Genomic DNA, 20,586 nt, shown 5'->3' with positions numbered 1-20,586 from the left:
ATGGGGCCAGTCCCGTATGTGCGCGTTGCCACTGCAGGAGCCTTCCCAAACGAGCCACATTTACAGGAACTTATGGGGACGAGCGGAGGTCCTACTCGAGGGTAGGCACTCTGCCGGCCCGATAAACTCCCGATCGGGCTTCGGTGCTGTTTGGCTATAAATTATTGAGTATAAAACAATTATCTCAAATTAATGTGCAAGGATGATGCATTCTTGCCTTAAGTCTCTTCCACCAAAACAATAATCCTTTGCCTATTTTCGTTCCACTCCACTGTTAGCCTTTTCAAATTCTTCATCTAGATGCCGTCTTCTCTCACTCAAACCATCCATCCACACCAAGTACACAAAAATAAAAAGCATAAAAAAACGGCAACCGCCACAAGTTTTCCTCTTTCCTCATTGTTGTTCTGATTTTTGCCACGCCATGCTTGGGTGACGTCACGGGAAAACCCGCTGCAAAGCGATTACGTGTCAATCGAAACTCGTGACGTTGCGAGTCAGCGTTTTCAAATTCTTCATCTAGGCCGTCTCCTCTCACTCAAACTATCCATCCACACCAAGTACACAAAAATAAAAAGCATAAAAAAACGGCAACCGCCACAAGTTTTCCTCTTTCCTCATTGTTGTTCTGATTTTTGCCACGCCATGCTTGGGTGACGTCACGGGAAAACCCGCTGCAAAGCGATTACGTGTCAATCGAAACTCGTGACGTTGCGAGTCAGCGTTTTCAAATTCTTCATCTAGGCCGTCTCCTCTCACTCAAACTATCCATCCACACCAAGTACACAAAAATAAAAAGCAGAAAAAAACGGCAACCGCTTAAAGTTTTCCTTTATCCTCGTTGTTGTTGTGATTTTCGCCGCGCCGTGCTTGGGTGACGTCACGGGAGAAACTGTCGCACGGTGTTTACGTGTCGATCGAAACTCACTACGACCCAGTAGGACTCCAATATGAAGTTTACTGACGATCCTGATTGACCTTATCACCACTGGACAAGAGACAGCCTCCTCCCGGTGCTCCGAAAATAATCTCTCTTTAAATGCCGCAAGACTAAAGGGATGATTATTGACCTAAGATGGAGGAAAGATAAACTTGCACCGCTTGTCTTCAGTAGAACTTAACCGGAGAGGGTAAACATCTTCAAAGTCCTTGGCACCCACATCAGTGAGGACTTCACATGGACCCACAGCACACAGCAAACCTCATCCAGAAGGTTCAACAGAGACTATATGGCTTGAGTAAGCTGACAACTTTTGGAAATTCCCCCCAAACTGCCCAAAACTTCTACAAATGCACACTGGAGAGCATTCTGTGCAACTCAATTACGGTCTGCTTTGCTCTCCAGCGTTTCATTAAAACTGCACAACACATCTGTGGTGTAGCCTTCATAGCACTACGCCACCTATTTGACAGCTTCTCCCATCTGGCAGGTGCTACAAGAACATCAATAACAACAACAGTTAAAAACAGCTTCTATCCACATGGCATCAGAGTCCGGAACAAAAGACATGACAATATGTCATGTCAGTGCAATCTTTTTTCTCTTGTAATCTTGTTTACTTGAATATTCACAATGTGCAATACATCTGCAACTTGCAATAATTTAAATAGTTCCAAAGTGCATTACCTAGCCACCCCATCCCTCAATGGCCCTTTAAAAATATATTTTACATTCTTTGTATAAGTGGAGGGAGACTACCAGAGAAAGACTGTCATCGCTCGGTGCTACCAGTGTTTTTACTGGCCAAATGACAAAATAAACATTTAGAATCTTGAATTTTTAGTTGAATAAAGGACAATCAATATATCTTTAGGTTGAAGTAATGACAGTAGGTTTACCTGTTGCTTCAGTTTTTTTTTTAAGCTGAGCAATAATATAAATAAAAAAATTATTTAAAAAAAAAAAAGAAAGAAAGAAGTGAAACATTTGTTCATGTTAAATAAGCAGTGGTTGAACCTGCTTCTAGTCTCATTTTACTAAACAAACAGCTGTGCACTAGAGTGAACTCAGCTATTCTTAAATGACTACAGAGTTTTGTCTTTTTCAAAAATATCACCATATCAGTGTGTTCTGACCACAGCACTCTCCTCTGTTGATTCATTATGTCATAAACAGTACTAAACATTTGCTCTGCTGGCAAGCAATAGTGGAGGATACCATGTTGTTATTTGTGTTGACATGTAGCCTGAAGCATGCTACTGAATGGAAATTAGTTGTGCTCTGCTGTTGCTGTTCTGAAAGTCATGTATCCCACGCAACTATTATGCTGTTTGTAATCGTTGAAGTAAAAACTTCTTGTGGTAAGAAATGTGAAAATTCCACGATGCCTTAGGGATAGGGAATTTTTTGTCAGTGCTACTGAGGGGCCACATAAAACCGTGTTCTGCATCGTTTGAATTTGGAAGATTCTGGTTCCAATTGAGGTTCCTCGATTCTAATCGATTCAGATTCCTTACTATTCTCATTTCCAATTCATTTAGGGGGAAAAAACCCCCGTCACTGTTCTTTTTTATTACTGTCAAACCTATGAACTTGAATTTTTCACAAGAGCTTTATTTTTGAGAACCTCAAGAAAATATGATAATGCAGGAGGTACAGTGCTTAAAGCATCCTACTGAACGCCCAATGATGGGCTAACGTAATGTTGTTATTCTATACAAAGAAAAAATATGTATGACGGAAAAAACAACAACATTGAATTTGCTGTACATGTCAGTAAAATGTAAACGTAATATAAGGAGGTATTAAGTAAACATATGGTGTATGTGTGTATGGATAGGCTGTGTATGCTATAAGCTAAATATTAGCAGGCCATTTGCATTTGTGCGTTGACCGACTGTTTTAGTTCCTGTTTAACTTGCTGGCTTGAGGTGTGATACTCTATCGTTGTACTGAATCACAGAGCTGCTCCTATTATTATGTTGTTACTACTGCCATGAAACTAATTGATCGAATCAAAGTATTTCACACAGCTCTCATTGTGATGATGCAGCACATTTCCACACACTGCATACTGCAACCGTAATGATCCAATCCAATCCACTTTATTTCTATAGCACATTTTATATAAAAAAAAAGTGTTTCCAAAGTGTTGCACATTGAGATCCGCACACTATCATTCATGTAAAATGTAATTTTTTTTAAACAGTCAAGAAAATAATAACATACAATAAGTAAAATTAAAAAAATACATAAAAAATTATTTAAAAAATAAATTATTAATAATAATAATAATAATAATAATAATAATAATAATAATAATAATAATAATAATAGTAATAATAATAATAATAGTAATAATAATAATAATAATAATAATAATATAAATAATAAAACACGAAAAGACCCCGAGGACCACACAATTCACGCTGAACTTAAAAGCCAAGGAATAAAAGTGGGTCTCAAGACGAGACATCAAACACTCCACTGTGGGAGCAGTTTGAACGTGGAGAGGCAGATTGTAATGATGAACATGTTGTTAGTGACATTTTCAAGCAAAATTGAACATTATTTGCGAAAATAAGCGTGAGCTTCAGCCTATGCCTTTTCGGTCTATGTCTCTTTTTATGACTGAACTGTGTATGTGTTTTTCTTTTTCTTTTATGACTTATGAAAATCAATTGTATTCATTCATTATTACCCAGTGAGGGCCGTCAACGCCTACTCTGCTGTCCCAAAAAACAATGAGAAGCACTGATTTGCATATAAAACTTCCAACAGTTTTTTTTATCTTCATTGCATAGCATGTGTCTTTATTATTTTTTTGTCCAATGAGATTTTAGCTTCTACTGTGTTTGTGTTGCTATTGTAGATATAATTGAAGAAAAGGTTTAACCACTGAACTGTATGTCTCTTTTTTTTTTAGTAATCCTTCCTTAAATATGTAAAAAGTCTCCGTCCCTCTGTAATACCATGCATTGCATCTTGCATTTTTGTATATTATTTTGCAACATGATAGTGGTGGTGTTAGGAGGTGGATTAGGTGGTCCCCAACCTTTATTTGCCACAGACCAGGTCATGCTAGTACCGTACATGCTTTTCACAGACCCGCTAGCATTCACAGATGAGGGTGTGGGTTGTGTGTGTGTGTGTGTGTGGTGGTGCTGTCGGTGGTGATGGGTGGGGGTGGTGCAGATGTATACTCCTGATCAATAGTTAATCGCCGATGGGGGTGGGCTGACGTAAATACTCTCCTACAAAATAATCTGTCTCTTTCTGTCCCCGGTTGGGGACCAATTTGATCACTTAAGAGCACATCCAAAATACACCACCATTATTACCTTTGGAAAGGTAAAATAATTGATACAGTGTCTGCATTTATATTGTTTTATTATTAAGCGGCCGTGATGTTTGTGTATACTAAATAAAACCAAAATAAAATTAATAACTGCATCAATAATGTAGGCAGGCTGGACAGAGAAAGAATGGGGACACTGTGGTCGAGCGAGACACGAGACGTCTGTTTTGGGAGGTTGTTTTTGCCTGGGCTTGACCAAACTCTTTTGTTGGATGTTTTGTTGAACATTGTGAAATGAGGTTTATTAAGATTTAGGGAAAACTAAGAACACTAGCTCAACTCTTGATTGATTAAGAGGTGTGTCTCATAATTGTGTTTGTTTTGGATTATTCGAGAACAGTAGTTTCCAGTAACAGTGTCTGCAGGACAGCCCAAAGCGGTCAAACTGGCTCAGTCAAATGTCTTAAATGAGACTAAAAAGAAACATGTGGCTTATTCAAAGTGAACATTTCAACACCTCTGCTTACGACATGACGCCTGCTGCTTATCAAGTATGCTCAGACACAGTGTTTCTGGAAGGAAGTGACCATGAGGTTCAGGAAAGGCAATAAAAACAAATTTGAACTTTTCTACACTTGACAACAAAGAATGATGTAACACTTGCCGTTATCGTCAAGATTCATATAAGAGCCGAACACCTTGACTGTGGCGTTGCAAAAGGCTTTGAAAGTAGCAAAAGAGAGCCCATAATAAATGCAGTTACTTATCATTAAGAATACAATATCCCTTACACAGCTTGAAGTTAAATAGAGAAAGATTGATTGCTTGGAAGCCTATTATGTCTGCTTGTTATTTTGTTCAGATAATGAAGCCATTTAGGAGAAAGAACAAGGTTGCATTTGAAACAACTACATCCAACTGATCACCTCTGATACCATCTTTCGAGGATAATTGCCCAAAATGAAATATACATTGTTGAGAATTTGCCATTGCCTTAGTGTGTATTTAGTCTATCGCAGATTTTTATTTGGGTCCATAACTCATACATGGGCTGTAGCTTGATATTTCACGGGTTTTCCAGAGATTATTCCAACCCCCACCCAATTGTCGATAGTGAGTACGACATAAAATTATTTATTTATGATATTTTTGTCCTTTTAAAAAAAAAGATTTGAGCAAATAAAAAACACTTTCTTTCATTCAACACAATCTTTTTTTTAAAACAAAATATAGAATATTTGGCACATTAACAAATGTGCACCAGGATAAGTAAAAAAAAATTGACATTTTTTCTTCTTCCATCACTGGTGAGCTATTTTTTTTTAGAAAAGACCCCAGTTACTAATACATGTTGGCACCTACACAGTAAGGCCAGCGCGTGTGTCTCATTCCTCCGCCAATTCTACAACACAGAGACAGCCCTCATCAAAATAACCGGTGACCGCTTATGACTGCTGATTGCAGTCTCCTTTTCATATTCGCTCTCCTACATCTCAGTTCAGCCTTGCAGAGAATATCCTACTCATTTCAACAGACGTTCATAAATTGGAATATTTGACACTGCATTTTACTGGTTTACCTCATACACTGCAAAAAGGATTGTAGAAAATTTAAGAAAAAAATATAGTAAAATTAGAAAATTATTACTTCAAATAAGCAAAATTATCTGCCAATAGAAGAAAGGAAATTTTACTTAAATTTACCTGTAAGATTTTGAAAAATAAGAAAAAATAATACTCGACCTATACCAACCACTGCGGTCTTGACTAAAAACAAGTAAGGTCGACTTTTTTCAAGCTGTAATAAATATAACTATTTTCTTAAAATACATGAGTATTTCTTCAGGCTTGGATAAGTTAGCCTGATGTCAAGCAGGGAGGTAACAGGTCCCATTTTCTTTGTCATGACCTAGCCAGGAATGGAACCCACAACCTTCAAGTCTGAGGGTAGGCACTATACCACTAGACCACTGAGTTGGTACTGAAAGAAGGAAAAATTAGCTTAGTAAATATAACGAAATTAACCATATTGTACTCGCCTTTTTGATACTTGTATTTTTTTCCATTTATCTTATTACTAGATTATGCTAAATCTTAAAATAAGAAAACGTATGAAACCCCAGTTCAGAGCCTTTGATGTTGGTTAGTTGTCATCTTAAAATGTGGGAAATGCTTGTTTTAATCCTCACAGTACTTAAAACTGGCTGTTAACACTCAATACCAAGACTGTTTGATCAAATAAGATAATTAATTAATAAGTATCTTAAAATAAGCACAATGATCTTGCCTGACAATTTCATTTTAAGTATAAATAACTTGTCAAATCAAAATAAGCAAATATAGGTTAAATTTAAGAAATTATAACTTATTAAGATTTTAGTTTTTGCAGTGTATCTGTCTATCCTCACTAAGTTTATTCGATTCACATCACATCCCTTACCCTTTCCTGTGGTGTTCCCCAAGGTTCTGTCCTTGACCCTATTCTCTTCTCAATCAACCTCCTCCCTCCCAGCCATATTTTTCAAAAACCTAAAACACATTTCCATGCTAAGTGGCTGAAACCCAACTCTAACAGTCCACAAAACTACCTCTAGCCTCTCACCCTCTTCCTTCACCAACAGTATACGATAAATCAAATCTATTTCTCAAACTTTATAATAGTGACAAAAGGAAAAAAGTATCCCCTTTTGGCGTCAAAGCCAGTCTCTTTAAAATCAGCACTTTTTCCATCCAGATCAATAACTCCTCTGAGAGACTGTTTGTCCTTCTCAATAGCACTATTTCATTATGGACACACATTGACTTCATCAGACCCAACATCTCCCTTAGGCAGCCATCCCTCTCACCTAACAATACTGGCACTCTTATTGTCACATCCTGTCTTTTCACTTCCTTTTTGGTTAACCAAATAACTCTATTTGTAGATTCCAGTTGGTTCAAAACTCTATAGGATCCCCTCATGCAACTCACATCACACCTGTTCTTGGCTGGCTTCCACATCATATACTGTATGAGATCCTTTTTCCGACACTAAAAGCAATGAATAATCTTACCTCTCAGTATCTCACTTATCTCCTGCTCATGATAGCTTTTCACAATTGTTAAAACACATTTCTTGAAACCTCTTCCATTCACACATCCTCTGGGTTAAACCAGGTATATTGTGTTCAAAACAAAACAATGCGTTTATAAGTAAGCAAGTAAAAATAGATTGACCACAGAGCATTCATTAGACACGACAGAGAATAATTCAGGACACAGCATCCAGGGAATGTAGTGAGCAGAAAATGTTTATTGTAAATGCATTAAGTAAGACAATATCGTAGTCAAACTGAGATCTACATTCAGCTAAAACAAGCAAATAAAAAAAGATTTTGGGGGAAAAGAAGCACAGTACTGCCTAGTCAGAGTCACTGAGAGTCATGCGCCAACAATTTGTCTTTGTGCGCGACCTAGCCAGAAGATTTCATCCACACCACACATTCGGTCATCTTTCAAATCGAGAAAAAGCTACTCACAAACAGATACAGCCAGCACAAATAGATTACAGATACAGTCCCCTCCAAAAGTATTCCAAGGGCTTTGTTTTTGTTGTGTACTAATTTAAAGGCATTTGGGTTTCCGATTAAAATTATGCATATAAGACACAAGTTCAGAATTTGAATTTATTTCCTGGTATTTCCATGTAGATGTGTTAAACCACACTCGACAGTAAACAGTTGTTTACATACAAATTAACATTTTAACACAATTAACAGATATTTACACTCAAATAGCAAAACACCTGTCCAAAGTTGCAGAACAGTAAGCTTTATGCTTCAAACTTTTTGCAAAACTCGACACATACTGTTTTTCGCACCTTAGACATAGATATGGATTGTGGTTACTTCCTTCTCACTATCACAAAGCCCTGGCTTGCCAATGAACACACAAATGAGCACATTGGATAATCACATCCACCAGGTGAGTGCACGTGCTGAATTGAAAATACAGCCCTCAGGTTAGAATTACAGTATTATTGTTCTTGTTGTTTTATTTTTTTCTTCAGAATTGCTGTAAGTGTATGTACTTCATGCACTATTTTTTATCTACAGAGTTTCAGTTTTTTTTTATATGATTGCATAAACACTAAAAATAAAATCTCTAAATCTCTAAACACTACAAATAAAATAAAACCTCACTTCATTCACAACATGCTGGCCTTTTGGTAATCCCAAAAGCCGAAAAGATGTATTTTCGATTTGGGCTCCTGTGCTCTGCCCGACACTCGGAAATCAGAGCCGCTACCTCTGTGGAAATGTTTAAATCTTGCCTTAAGACTAATTTTTACACTCTTGCATTTGGCTGAATTATGTTGACCTGTTGACTGCCACTAAAGGGTTCTTGCAGAAATCAATAAGTTAAATTTTAGACCTTTTATTTTTATTTTTAGACCATTATGACAAACATTTTAGACCAACTTTGAGACCAAAAATAAAATAAAAAATAACATTCAAACATAAGGAACTTGTATGACATGTCAAATTTACCAGTAATTTGACTGACAAATGTTTATGCTTAAAATGACTGCGGTAACGGTCAATGAAACAAAATTTTGCAGTGTGGTAGGGTGCACACGGATTAAAAAAAAATAATAATATTGTACATGAGTAATAAATATAAGGGCAGAAAACAGCGTAAAAAGTAAATGTCAAAAAGAAGGGGGGGGGGGTATTTATGTGTATTCCTGGCAACGGATCAGGGATGAAGAAGGTGAGCGTTATATTCAACCCATCTAAGGATGGGCATGCTCCTTTGGAATATTTCACATTTTACACTTCAATTTGATGCATTTTGAAAAATTAAATCAAGCAGAATTAAAATACACCATCTATCTATGCATGGGCACATGATCACATTATGCTGTATAAGCAGGTTTGGGAGGGTTACTTTTCAAATGTATTGGATTAGTGCTGTGAAAGTTAAAGCGTTAATTGATTAATTAATCACAAAAAATTATCGCATTAATCATGAATTAACGCAGATTAATCGCATATTCATTTTGACCATAGATTATCCTTTAGCATGACAGCGGATGGCTACGTTTAAGGTAGCACAGGTTGTTTGAGCAATAAACATAATTTCATGCATTAAAGTAAAGCATTTAATGAATGTTTGTGTATCACATTTGGAATATTTGTTCATGTCAAAATATCATATAAAATAATATTTTTTTCCATTTTAAATTATGCAAGTAATTAACTGATTAGAAAAAGAGGCAGATGATATTGTGCAGTGGATGAAAAAATGTTGAAGACGTCCTCATAATATTAAATGTCAAAAATAATTAACCTATAACCGGTGCTCTTCAAATTTGGCGGGAATTTTTTTTTAATTAAAAAATGGCTTTTTTATTAGGCGATTAATCGTGATTAATCAGAATTCTAAGATGTGATTAATCTGATTGAAAAATGTAATCGTTTGACAGCTCTAATTCTGATACAGTTTCTACTTACCTGATAAAGATCGCGTTAGTAATGTTTTTCAAGTACCGCAATACCAAAATAATGCAACTTGAGTAATATTTATTAATTTTGGATTAATTCAATTCCAAATAGACTAATGAGGACAAAATAAAAAAGATCACTACCATATATTTAGGATACAGTGGACCCCGTTATTTGCATGGGATAGGACTACGACTGGGATAGGATATGGATGGGAATAACGAAAATCCATGCTTAAATTGAAACGCACAATTTTTATGCTGTATAGTTATAGAAAGACAGACAGAAAAAGCTGTATGAATGCAAATGGATGAATGAATTGATTGATTGAAACTATTGCTAGTTTCATGAAGAAAAAGTTATAAAGTACCACTGATTGTCACACTGCTCACCTCACAAAAACAGACAGACATTGACAAAAGTAATATTTGTAGCGGTAGCTTTGCAGTCACGCGTAATGGTAATTATGAAACTACACGATGCCTGACGTCAAGTGACAAGTTTAGCAGTTTTTATTGTTATTGTGGTGTTTAAATAGTAAAACTATAGGTGGTTTGTGACAGGAGGGTTTACATTTGACTTACATTAGCCTGGAAGATAGCGTCACCAGACGTTCTCACTTTCTCATCGCTTCTCCACGATTCACATAGGTCACATATTTAGGTTTGTAAACGGTATTTTTCGCCAAAAAGTGCGGAATTTTCAGGCCTGTCGATGTTTACCAACGCGGAATCTTTCAAATGAGCTTCCAACCAAGTTAGCTTTGGACACTGGCAACGCTAGGTTTCAATGCTTGTCCCATCTCACACGACATGAAGATTAAATTAACACTTCCTGCGGCACCTACAAAATAAAAGTACATACATATACCAGCTTTGAGAACAGTTTATTGTGACGAGTTGTGACACAACAGTGCATGCAGCTGTCCACATATGACATTTTCGCCCATCAAAAAGCGCAGACAGCGCGCTTGTAAATTTTAAGACTTTGATAAATACAATTTTAGACCTGGGATGAAAATAGGCCTAAAATTTAGGTTTCTGAATTTGAGACTTTTTAAAACTTTTTTAGACCCCGCGGGAACCAGAGGCGTAAGTTTGCCATTAGGCAAGGCAGGCAATTGCTTGGGACCTCTTAGCCAGCAGGGGCTCCTAGAGGGCAAACAAATTTGACACGTACCGCGTATCTACATTAGCAGTGCAGCAATGACAATTGACCGTCTCAAATTCACTGAGTCACGTGTTTTTTTTTCTTTAAAAACAACAATCATGTATAATAAGTCTGATTATTTTTTATTTTTTGTAAACGATCATGAATAAAGTAAAACTTTTATTTAAAAATGTATTGTAAGGCTTTTTTTTTTACTTTAAAGAGCCAAAAAACGACTAAGGTGTTGTTTTTTTAACAACCATATAATATATAGTATATAGTAAGGCTTTTTTTTTTACCACCAGTAAGGCAATTTTTTTTATACGACCATGTATGTAAGGCGTTTTTTGTGGGGTTTTTTTTTAAAGGAAGGCGTCGTTTGAAAAAAACAAAACATGTATAGTAAGGCGTTTTTTTTAGATGACCATAAGGCTTTTTTTTCCTTTTTTTTTCACTACGAGCATGCGAATAATAATTTTCCTGTTTTTTGGCATGTATATAATAAGGCTGATTTTTGTTGTTGTAAATGACCATGCAAAGTAAGGTGGTTTTTTTAAAACGATGTTTAGTAAATTAAAAGCGGCCATTTATAGTAAAGTATAGTTGTTGTTTTTTTTAACGACCAAGTATAGTAAGCCTTTTTATTTTTATTTTTATGATGATTAGTAATTTTTCCCCCCTTTTTTTCTGGCTCACTTAGACGGATTCTTGCTGAAGTTAAACTAACAAGTCACTTGAATGAAGCACAATTAATGGTGATTGTTTGTTGACTATGCAGATGTGCAATTTTAAAATGAGGTACTATGTATACTGCAAATGGTCGCCGGGGCACCCAATCCCTTTTTGCTTGGAGCCCCTGGGGAATGTTGCTACGCCACAGGCGGGAACCCTGCCCTTATCTCTTTTGCTTCCTTTCCCCCTGCACCGACCAACCGGGCCTGGTTTGGATGAGGACCCACTACCCTGTCTTCTTGCAGTGCTTCAACGTATTAAATGGACTCTCGCATTATTTTAGTTAATTAAGTTGTTTAGTTTAGTTAAACGAGTTAATTCTTAAATTGTGCCCACTCGGCATCCATTGCAACCTGGTCATCTTTGAAAAGGTGATTTCCACATTTGCAGTCCATTCAAGGTTTCTTATATTTCCCCTAATGTTTTTTTTTTTTTAGTTTTTCCTTGCCCTCTTGTGGTTAGATCAGGGGATGTCGTTAATATTTGTCAACTGTGGACGTGTGAAGAAGCCCTTTGAGACTCTTTTGTGATTCAGGGCTATAAAAATACATTTCACTTGACTTGAAAAAAGGGTTTAGGCCACTAAGAATTTGGTTCAGAGAATTGGGTTTGGATGGATGCAGCCATGTATTATGCTCACATAAACTTCAATGCCACATTATCTTTATTTCATGCTTTACCTGCTATGCACGTCATATTGTTGTATATGTGTTCCATTGCATATGATCAATTCCATTTTGCACAATTCTTCATTCTAAATATTCAAGTGAAATAATAAATCTGCTGTCAAAGGTAAAGTTCTCATTTATATATTCAATTCTACATTGGTAAACATTATATTAGCTGGCAATATGGCCTGTTAAGAGTTATGTTTTATTAAGTTTTCTTTGGCAGAATTAAACCCGTCCGTGGAGTCCTTCCTGCTTTTATAACCTCAGGTCAGGTGGCGCTGGTTTTTCCGAACGGGACCGAGAATCTGCAGTGAGATTTGACATGCGACTGTGTGTGACTCCCCTGGGAGTGCCCGGAGCGCAGACATGATGGTGCCTTGTTCGCTGAGTCGCCAAAATGTCAGGGGACATTTCAATCTTGCGAAGACAAACTTTTCGTACACTCTGACCCTAATTGCTGTAAATCACAAGCATGTTTGAAAAAAAAAAAAGTTAGTGTGGACCAAAGCAGACAACTTCAATTCAGGATCCCTTCATTTGATATGTTCAAAACATGAGAAAATTGAATTTGATGTGACTCTTTTAAAATTGATAATACTGGGCAATTAAAGTCATAGTAACAACCATTGTGTTTTTGTTCGAGCTTCATATTTTGGCTTTCAGCGGTGGAATCCAACTGTGGGGAAGAAGGAATTAATAAATTGTTATAATTTCACTCAATTCATAATGTACATTTATTCTTCTACCAATCAGTCTTTTTTTTTTCAATAGCTGATCCTATGCAGTGCCACAGGAAGCTGGACCTCTAACCCAATTGTCTTTATCTGAAACGTTTTTAAACTTCACCCTATTGGAGGCCCAATACCACAGATAAATACTGCAGATGTAACGATAATGACAACAAAAAAGCAAAACACGTCCCTCGACTCTTTGTAATTGACCGAATGACAAATGATGGTTTCATGACACTGAGTCGTTCATCTCTGCTGTCAGCTCGTGTGCAGCGATTAGGGAACGTTCAAGATAAACGATAAAGACACAAAGCCTTTAACAGACATCTCACAGTGTGCAGTTTGTGTCCTGTCTTACCAAGATATTTTCTACTCCCTGACAAATGAGGAATAGTCAGTTGCAGATAATCGGCTCCTTTTTGTTGTTGTTGCTTTTATCACCCAACAATGACTTTTGGCAACTTGTATCCACACATGTAATCTTTCATTTGCAGGTATTTAACACATTTCTATACCTTCATTGTTTGAATACTTTATTCAGCTCGGGGGGGTCAATTATTACAAATGAGTACAATAGTTTTCCCGTGCCGTTATTGGTTTTCTCAGTAATTCATCCCACATTCAAAAGACACAAATGTTAGCTTCATTCAAGATTCTAAATTGTCCCTAGGTGTAAATGAGCTTCAAATTGTCTGACGATCATTCCAGCCTATTGGATTTGCTTTTTGGTCACCTATCCTGCATAATCTAAACCTAAACAATTTATTGAAATCTCATTATCAAAAGACAGCTTTTAAATCTATACTTATGTTAAAAATAATCAGGCTCAGACACTGACAAGAAAGTGCCCATTTTAGCATTTATTTGCATTCACATGACAATTTGGGGAGGGGGGGGGGCTGGGGGGGCTTTGTTTTTTGTGTATTTTTCTTTCTTTCTTTTTTTCTTCTGTTTTACAGAATATTTGTTTTTCTGGTTTACATATTTTTTTTCTGTCATTAAAAAAATTCCGGATTCCGAAAATCTGAAAAACAGAAGCTGGTGCTCTGTTTTTCTGAACACGTGTTTCTCGTTTTTCTTTTTCAATGTTTTCCCCCTCTTTTTCTGAATATTTTTCCCTGTTTTTCTGAGTATTTTTTTCTGAATATCCCCCCCCCTGTTTTTCAGAAAAAAAAATTTGTAACACAAAAAAAATATTCAGTGAAATATAAATACAATAAAAATAATCAGAAAAACAAAATAATAATAAAAAATACACACAAAAAAAAGTCCCCCCCAAAAATTTGTTAGAAAAACAGAAGTTTTTTCCCCCCAAAGTGAATTCCGTAAATTACGTTTTCACCCCCCCCCCTCCCTCCTGCCCCCAACCCCCTTTACATTGTGATTGTGCTAAACTATTTTGTCATACATGCATTTTAATAATGAATAGAGGAAATATTAGAAAAAAATACGGACCACTGCAAACTACAACTACAATAATAAACGTTATTACATAAATATTCCATTACATACATATTCCCGATAGTGTCTGTGTCCAATCTGAGCATTTTTTATTTATTTTTTAAACAGATGTTACCAACATTGTGATTGGAAATTGTATCGGACACAACTTTTTTTCTTTTATCACAACTGATGCCATATCAGAAAATGGTGTTAAAGCATAACCATCACCTAGTTTTGTGTATCTGTCTTCAAGGCTCCTTCTGTCAAATTACACTCACTCGCATAATAATAATTATAATACAAATTTGCATTTAAAAACACCACAAGAAAAATAGACCACTTATTGTTCGGCAATTTAATGATCACAAAATGAGGACAATACATGCCACACATAAATAATTTAGTTCAACACAACAGCTCCAGCTTTTTATAAATATCACAGGACATCACATGACGCAACAGACGTATACCCACAACAAAACTTGTGCGTGATGGAGTTGAAAAACATTTAGTAAACACTGAGCTGCAAGAACGGCCACTTTTCACACAGTGGCTGAAGCATATTTAGTATTAATATTTTACACATCAAAGAGCCACAGCAGTTCACTAGACAATCATTTAGAAAAAAAACCCCAATAACATTCAGGTAATGTGATAGCCTAACTATTGAGTGTGGTTGGGGGTTCTTTATTTTAATCTTAAAAATGTGCTTAACGCTTTTCAGCCATCATTTTCCAATGTTTTTTCTTTTAAATGAAGTCCAATTGCATACCAAGTGAACCTCTGCCTTAAGACGTTCACTCGGTATTCCATTTCACACACAGTAATAAGGATGCATACGCAATTACATTTAATTCACTTTCCTCATCCAGAATTGGAATGTTGTCATAATTGCTTTTCTTATCATTCAAACTGCATAAGTCAATAGTGTTGTGTACACATGAAATGTAACTACTTAGCTTGTGTTGCACCAAAAAGGTTGAATTAAATCTAAGTCAAACTATCTTTAAAATGAGTTGAGTAAAATTAGCAGAGCTTAGTTTAAATGGGTGTTTTTGGATTAAATGCTACATTGTTGCTAGCTAACAAAAGTGTTAGCCCAATGTTACTTGTTAACTTGATTGGTTACATTACAGTATAATGGTTTGGCAGAGAAGCTGAAACTTTATCTCCTTTGATAAAAACTTGTTGAGCGAATTAATGGAGCAATATTGACAAGAAAACGGACAACAGCATGGTGAAAAATAAGGATATTATAATTGGTACTATAATGGTTGACATTTTAATAGATTGACTGGAGTGAAAGAGAAAAGAGGCTGAATTTCTGTCACTTACATGCATGACAGTTGGTCCAGTCTTCCTGTTCAGCTCCAAAACTGTTTCCTTGGCAAACCGATAGCTCAACAAAAAAATCCTCTTCACCACAAAAGTCAAGAAGATTGAGCCTGTCGCTCAATTTTTTTCCGAGGAACTGATTATTATTTATTTTAGAATTATTTGTTCTTTGTCTACTTAAAAACTACAGCCATTGTCAAAGTTAAAGCTCCCCAACTGTCAGTTTAAAATTAATTATCAATCACTGTTTAAACTGGAATTTAAAGTTCTGGTGCAACAGCATTTTATTTAAACTTGGCTTAAGAGTAAACATGAAAAGTGAGTTTTAAATAAAATGTGTCTTAATTTTAAACTAGGTTTCAAGTTTGGTGCAATAGAATGTAAACTTAAACCAGGATTTAATCTATTTTTAAAGTTAAACCTTGGTGGTACAATCAAGCCTAAGGAGTTGGAGTTGAGGTGCAAGAAGAGGGCACTGCCAGGAGGGAGCAGTGTGGATATACGACTGACTGTAGTTCAAAGCCAACATTTATGAGACTAAACAGATCACTGGGAAAGAAAATAGCAACAGCACATCAGCACAAAGACAGATATACCAAGCTAAAAATCCATCCAAAAAAAAAGAAAAGACAGCTGAGTTTTGTACGGACCTGAAAAGTGACAGTGAAACCCACAGTCAAAGCTTTAGTTCATGAACTCCTTTCCTATTTTTTACTTTTGACACAGTACAGTGAAATAGCATGTAAGGAGCATTTGTATGACATTAAACCCTTGAATTTACTTTGCAAAAAATTCCATGAATAAAAACATGCAGGGACTGTGAAAGCTTGTTTTGTTTTTCACTTCACACACGTTGACGTACGATGACCCAACACTTGCGTCAGTTTGCTTTGCTTTGCCACGCTATATTGAACCAAGCAATACAGTGCATTGAGAGCCAAAGTTCATTGAGACCCTGGGCAAGATTACATCCACAAAAACAGAGGTTACTTACACTGACTGTGTCCCCTCCTCCAGCCATCAGTTGCAACATTTAACAAATTGTCAAAGAAAGTGGCTTGAGAGACCTCACCCCTCAAAGCAATTTCGAGTGAGAATGTCAGCTGTTTCTCCTTTAAAGTTGTCCTCATAAGACTCATTTTCAAATTGGTCCTTTGAGTGGGGGCGGCATTCAAACAGGGAACATTGTACAGCCGTGTTGTTTTAAGGGAGGGGATCAGATCCTGTAGCTTGACAGTGGAGATAATGGATTTACTTTTGTCTATTGCGCTGGACTCAGCTGGATTGGGGCACTTCCTGGAGACAGACACACCAAGGGAAGAACTCTGTGCCGAGACTCTTATGGATAATTTCATAGCACTACAGATATCATCAGAGGTGGCAAATCCAGGTCCAGAAAGTAAAAACCCTGCCACACCGCAGTTTGGCTTTAGCCCCAGGTGCTAGCTAGCATCAGGGGCTAAAGCCAAACTGTAGCAGGGTCTTTACCTTCTGGACCTGGATTTGCCACCTCTGGATATCATGTAGGATAAGGGAAGTAAATGTTACTGACGTGACAAACGTGTACCGCTTGTCTCTTGTCATTAAGATGATTAGCACTAAACACATCTTGGCCTCTTGTTATGTTTTGGTTATTCCCGCCCTCTGTGGGGTATGTGCATACACACACACTCATGTTGTAAACACAGTACTCTCATTCAAACACAACATTTAACAAAACACTTGTGCATCCATTGGGTATTACATTCAAACGAACCAGTGCACTGAAGGTAATTAATTGCTTGCTCAGCATGTGCCGCTGGAAGCATTTCAAACAGTATGCTTATTAGGAAATGTTAGCGCTGATAATGGAATTGCTGATTACTCTACAAATGTGCTTTTTTTTTTTTAATCACAAAGCTGACAGAGAATGGCCCCAGGCGTAGCTCAGCTTGTACCGGCGAGACGGAGATAACTGTTATTTATCAGTGGCGCTATCTGCTACACAACCTCCCAAGAAGCAGGCTGTAAAAGGGAGATCAAGCTTAGCAGGGGCCTCACAAAACAGCTGAAGGAGAATGATCCCATACCTGATGTTCAGCTAGCGCATTGTCGTAAAATACAGGAAACACAATGGAATGGTTTTGGAATGGTTCTCAAATAAGCACCACAGATGATTAAATTTGCAATCTAAGTCTGATGAATCTACAATACGAAATGCCTCCAATTTTAAAGTGAGGATAGCTAAAACAGCATCAGTGCTATCATGTGGCAATGCAAATGTTCAAGCACACATTTAAGGCGAGATGAGGTAGATGTTATATCAACAAAATAAACGAGTAAAATCTGCCAACAGTATTTCTGTAACATGATAAATATAGTTTCCTTAAAGCAGAATCCTGTGCTTCTACCATTCTGCTTGACTGGCCTTACCTGCTAAAGTCAATGGGTGCATGACAGCAGTGTAAACATTAAAGGCGCCCTTTGGGCAAAAGTCTCCAAGTTTAAAGTACAGCCTTTACAATAGTGAGTTCTTTGCTGCAGTTCCCGTTGGAGTCCATCACTCTGTCCTCAATACTGTCACCACATGCTCCCTGCTCCACACCACCCTCATTGGCATCGCATTCTTCCGAGTTGCCTTTACTCCGCCCCTGCGGCTCGCTCTGCCAACTGTGTCGATCATAGATGTATCCATTCATTGGTCCTGCTTTGGAGTTGTGGTTCCTTTTGAGGCAGAGGATCTCCTGAAATGCGTGTCGAAACTCTGGGCTTCGGCAATAAATGAGTGGATTGAAGGCTGAGTTTGCGTAGCCGATCCAGTTGAGGATCCGAAAAGTGAGGTCGATGTCTTCCACCTTCCAAATGGCAACCACTACGTTGAGCAGAAAGAAGGGCAGCCAGCACAGAGTGAAGATCCCCATGATGATGCCAAGCGTCTTCAGGGCTTTGTGTTCCCGCAGACAAAATTTCACCTTCTTCTGCCCCCGTCCGATGTTGGCGTCCATAGTTTTGAGGTTGTCGCTGTTGTGAAAGCGCCCCATGCTTTGGTCAATCTTGCGGAGCTGGCGCTTGGCCTCCTGGAAAACTCGGCTGTAGACAAACACCATGATGACCAATGGGATGTAGAACGAGATGATGGAAGACGTGATGGCATAAGCCATGTTGGTGTAGAATTCACAGCAATTGCTATTGGCGATGCACTCTTTCGCTTCCTTATCATCCGAGATCCACCACTTCATGTGTATGGGAAGGAAAGATATCAAGGCGGCGATGACCCACACCAGCACCACCACAATGCGAGCCTTACACTTTGTCAGCATGGTCTGGTAGCGGAAGGGGGAGGTGATGGCCAAGTATCGGTCGATGGCGATGACACACAATGTCTCAATGCTTGCGGTCACACAAAGAACATCAGTTGCTGTCCAGAACTCGCACCAGAAACTACCAAAGTGCCAGGTTTTGAAGATGATATAACAGGCGCCAAAGGGGACCACGATGAGACCCATGACCAGGTCGGCACACGCCAGGGAGGTGATGAAGCAGTTGGTGACGTTTTGGAGACGCTGGAAGCGGGCGATGGCCGTTATGACCAGGATGTTGCCGAAGACAATACAGAGGATGAGCGACGACATGATCATGCCCAGCACGATCATGGTGGCCTCACTGTAAGCCTCCTCGCTTTTGGTCACATCCGATGAAGAGTTGATCATCTCTGGGCTCACGTTGAGGTACAGTGGGGGGCTTGGACTTCCCATCTGAAGAGAAAGTGGCACAATTACATGATAAGTACCATTTTAACAGTGGCCTGGTGAGATCAGGAAACTTAGGTAGAAAAAAAAGTGTTTTAAAAAGAAAAAAGCGCTTAGAAGTGCACACTCACAAGTCAGCAGTTAGTTCAATTACACCCAACATGTTGACAAAAAACACTCCGTCCACTCATGCATAGGTTCAGCAAGGCCAGTTTCAAATCCCATTTAACAAGTTGACCTCAAAATAAAAGTACAGACCTCAACAAGTGGTTTCCTTCCTTCACTTCCTCCTGTTAGAAAAGTCACCGTTTGATGACTTTGTGGTAAAACTTGAGCGCCACTTCTTTCTTTCTATGCACTTTCCCTCTTATACTGCTGGTGTTTCACTCAGTCTGCCCCTCAGTATAGCAGCGCTGCGTCTCATGTGTCTCTCAGGCTATTTGTCAGCGCCCTTATAACATGCACTGATGACATCACGGCAGGGGCTCAGCCAATCAGGGAGCATACAAAGCAGAGGGAGCCGAGAGCTTCGGAGGGTTTGAACACATTGTCTCTGCAGCTGCGGCTGCCAATACATAAATACTTTACATTCTAAAAACTTAATGTTAATATTCCGGTAAATTACAATACACAACTGCATTTGGTTTCATCATTTTCCAATGAAAAAATATGTGTTCAATGACAAATTTGGAGGGCTTGAAGTCTGTTTGACACATGCTCATTCATTGCATTTACTCGGTGCATATACGGCACATTTAGTTAAGAGATCCCCTTGCAGAAAAATAAAATCAAGACAGCTGTTTGTTCAATTTGAGGGCTTGGCACCTACACTCAATAATTTATCGACACGGATCTTGCTCTTTAGTGCTGTGAAAGGAAGGAAGTGTGCATTTCTGAACACTCACATTGTTTCCATCTGTCTCCATCTCTATACACGTCTTCATTACAATGTTTCCGCACACCTTTAACATGCACTCCATGTCAGGCTAATGTACTTAATATATGCCTGTCATATATTTAGCCCTTCTGATTACACAAAACCGCAGAATTAAAAATAAAAACAATGAGGAGAGG

At 37.8% G+C, this 20,586-nt stretch overlaps 1 protein-coding gene across 1 annotated transcript; it reads right to left on the bottom strand.

The window, feature by feature from the left end:
* Nucleotides 1-14,399: 14,399 nt before the first annotated feature.
* Nucleotides 14,400-19,922, bottom strand: adrb2a (adrenoceptor beta 2, surface a). The gene is made up of 2 exons (XM_086085652.1): nt 19,771-19,922; nt 14,400-19,518 (listed from the first exon to the last, which is right to left on the bottom strand). Exon 2 carries the CDS (start codon nt 19,516-19,518, stop codon nt 18,268-18,270), a length of 1,251 nt encoding a protein of 416 aa, XP_085941778.1. The 5' UTR covers nt 19,771-19,922; the 3' UTR covers nt 14,400-18,267.
* Nucleotides 19,923-20,586: the final 664 nt, after the last annotated feature.

The sequence above is a fragment of the Leptonotus elevatus genome, chromosome 9 (assembly GCF_054856555.1).
Source record: "Leptonotus elevatus isolate MCC_2025b chromosome 9, RoL_Lele_1.0, whole genome shotgun sequence".
In the NCBI taxonomy this organism is placed as follows: Eukaryota; Metazoa; Chordata; class Actinopteri; order Syngnathiformes; family Syngnathidae; genus Leptonotus; species Leptonotus elevatus.
The sequence above is the reverse complement of the archived record's forward strand: the minus strand, read 5'-3'. Positions and strand labels throughout refer to the sequence as shown.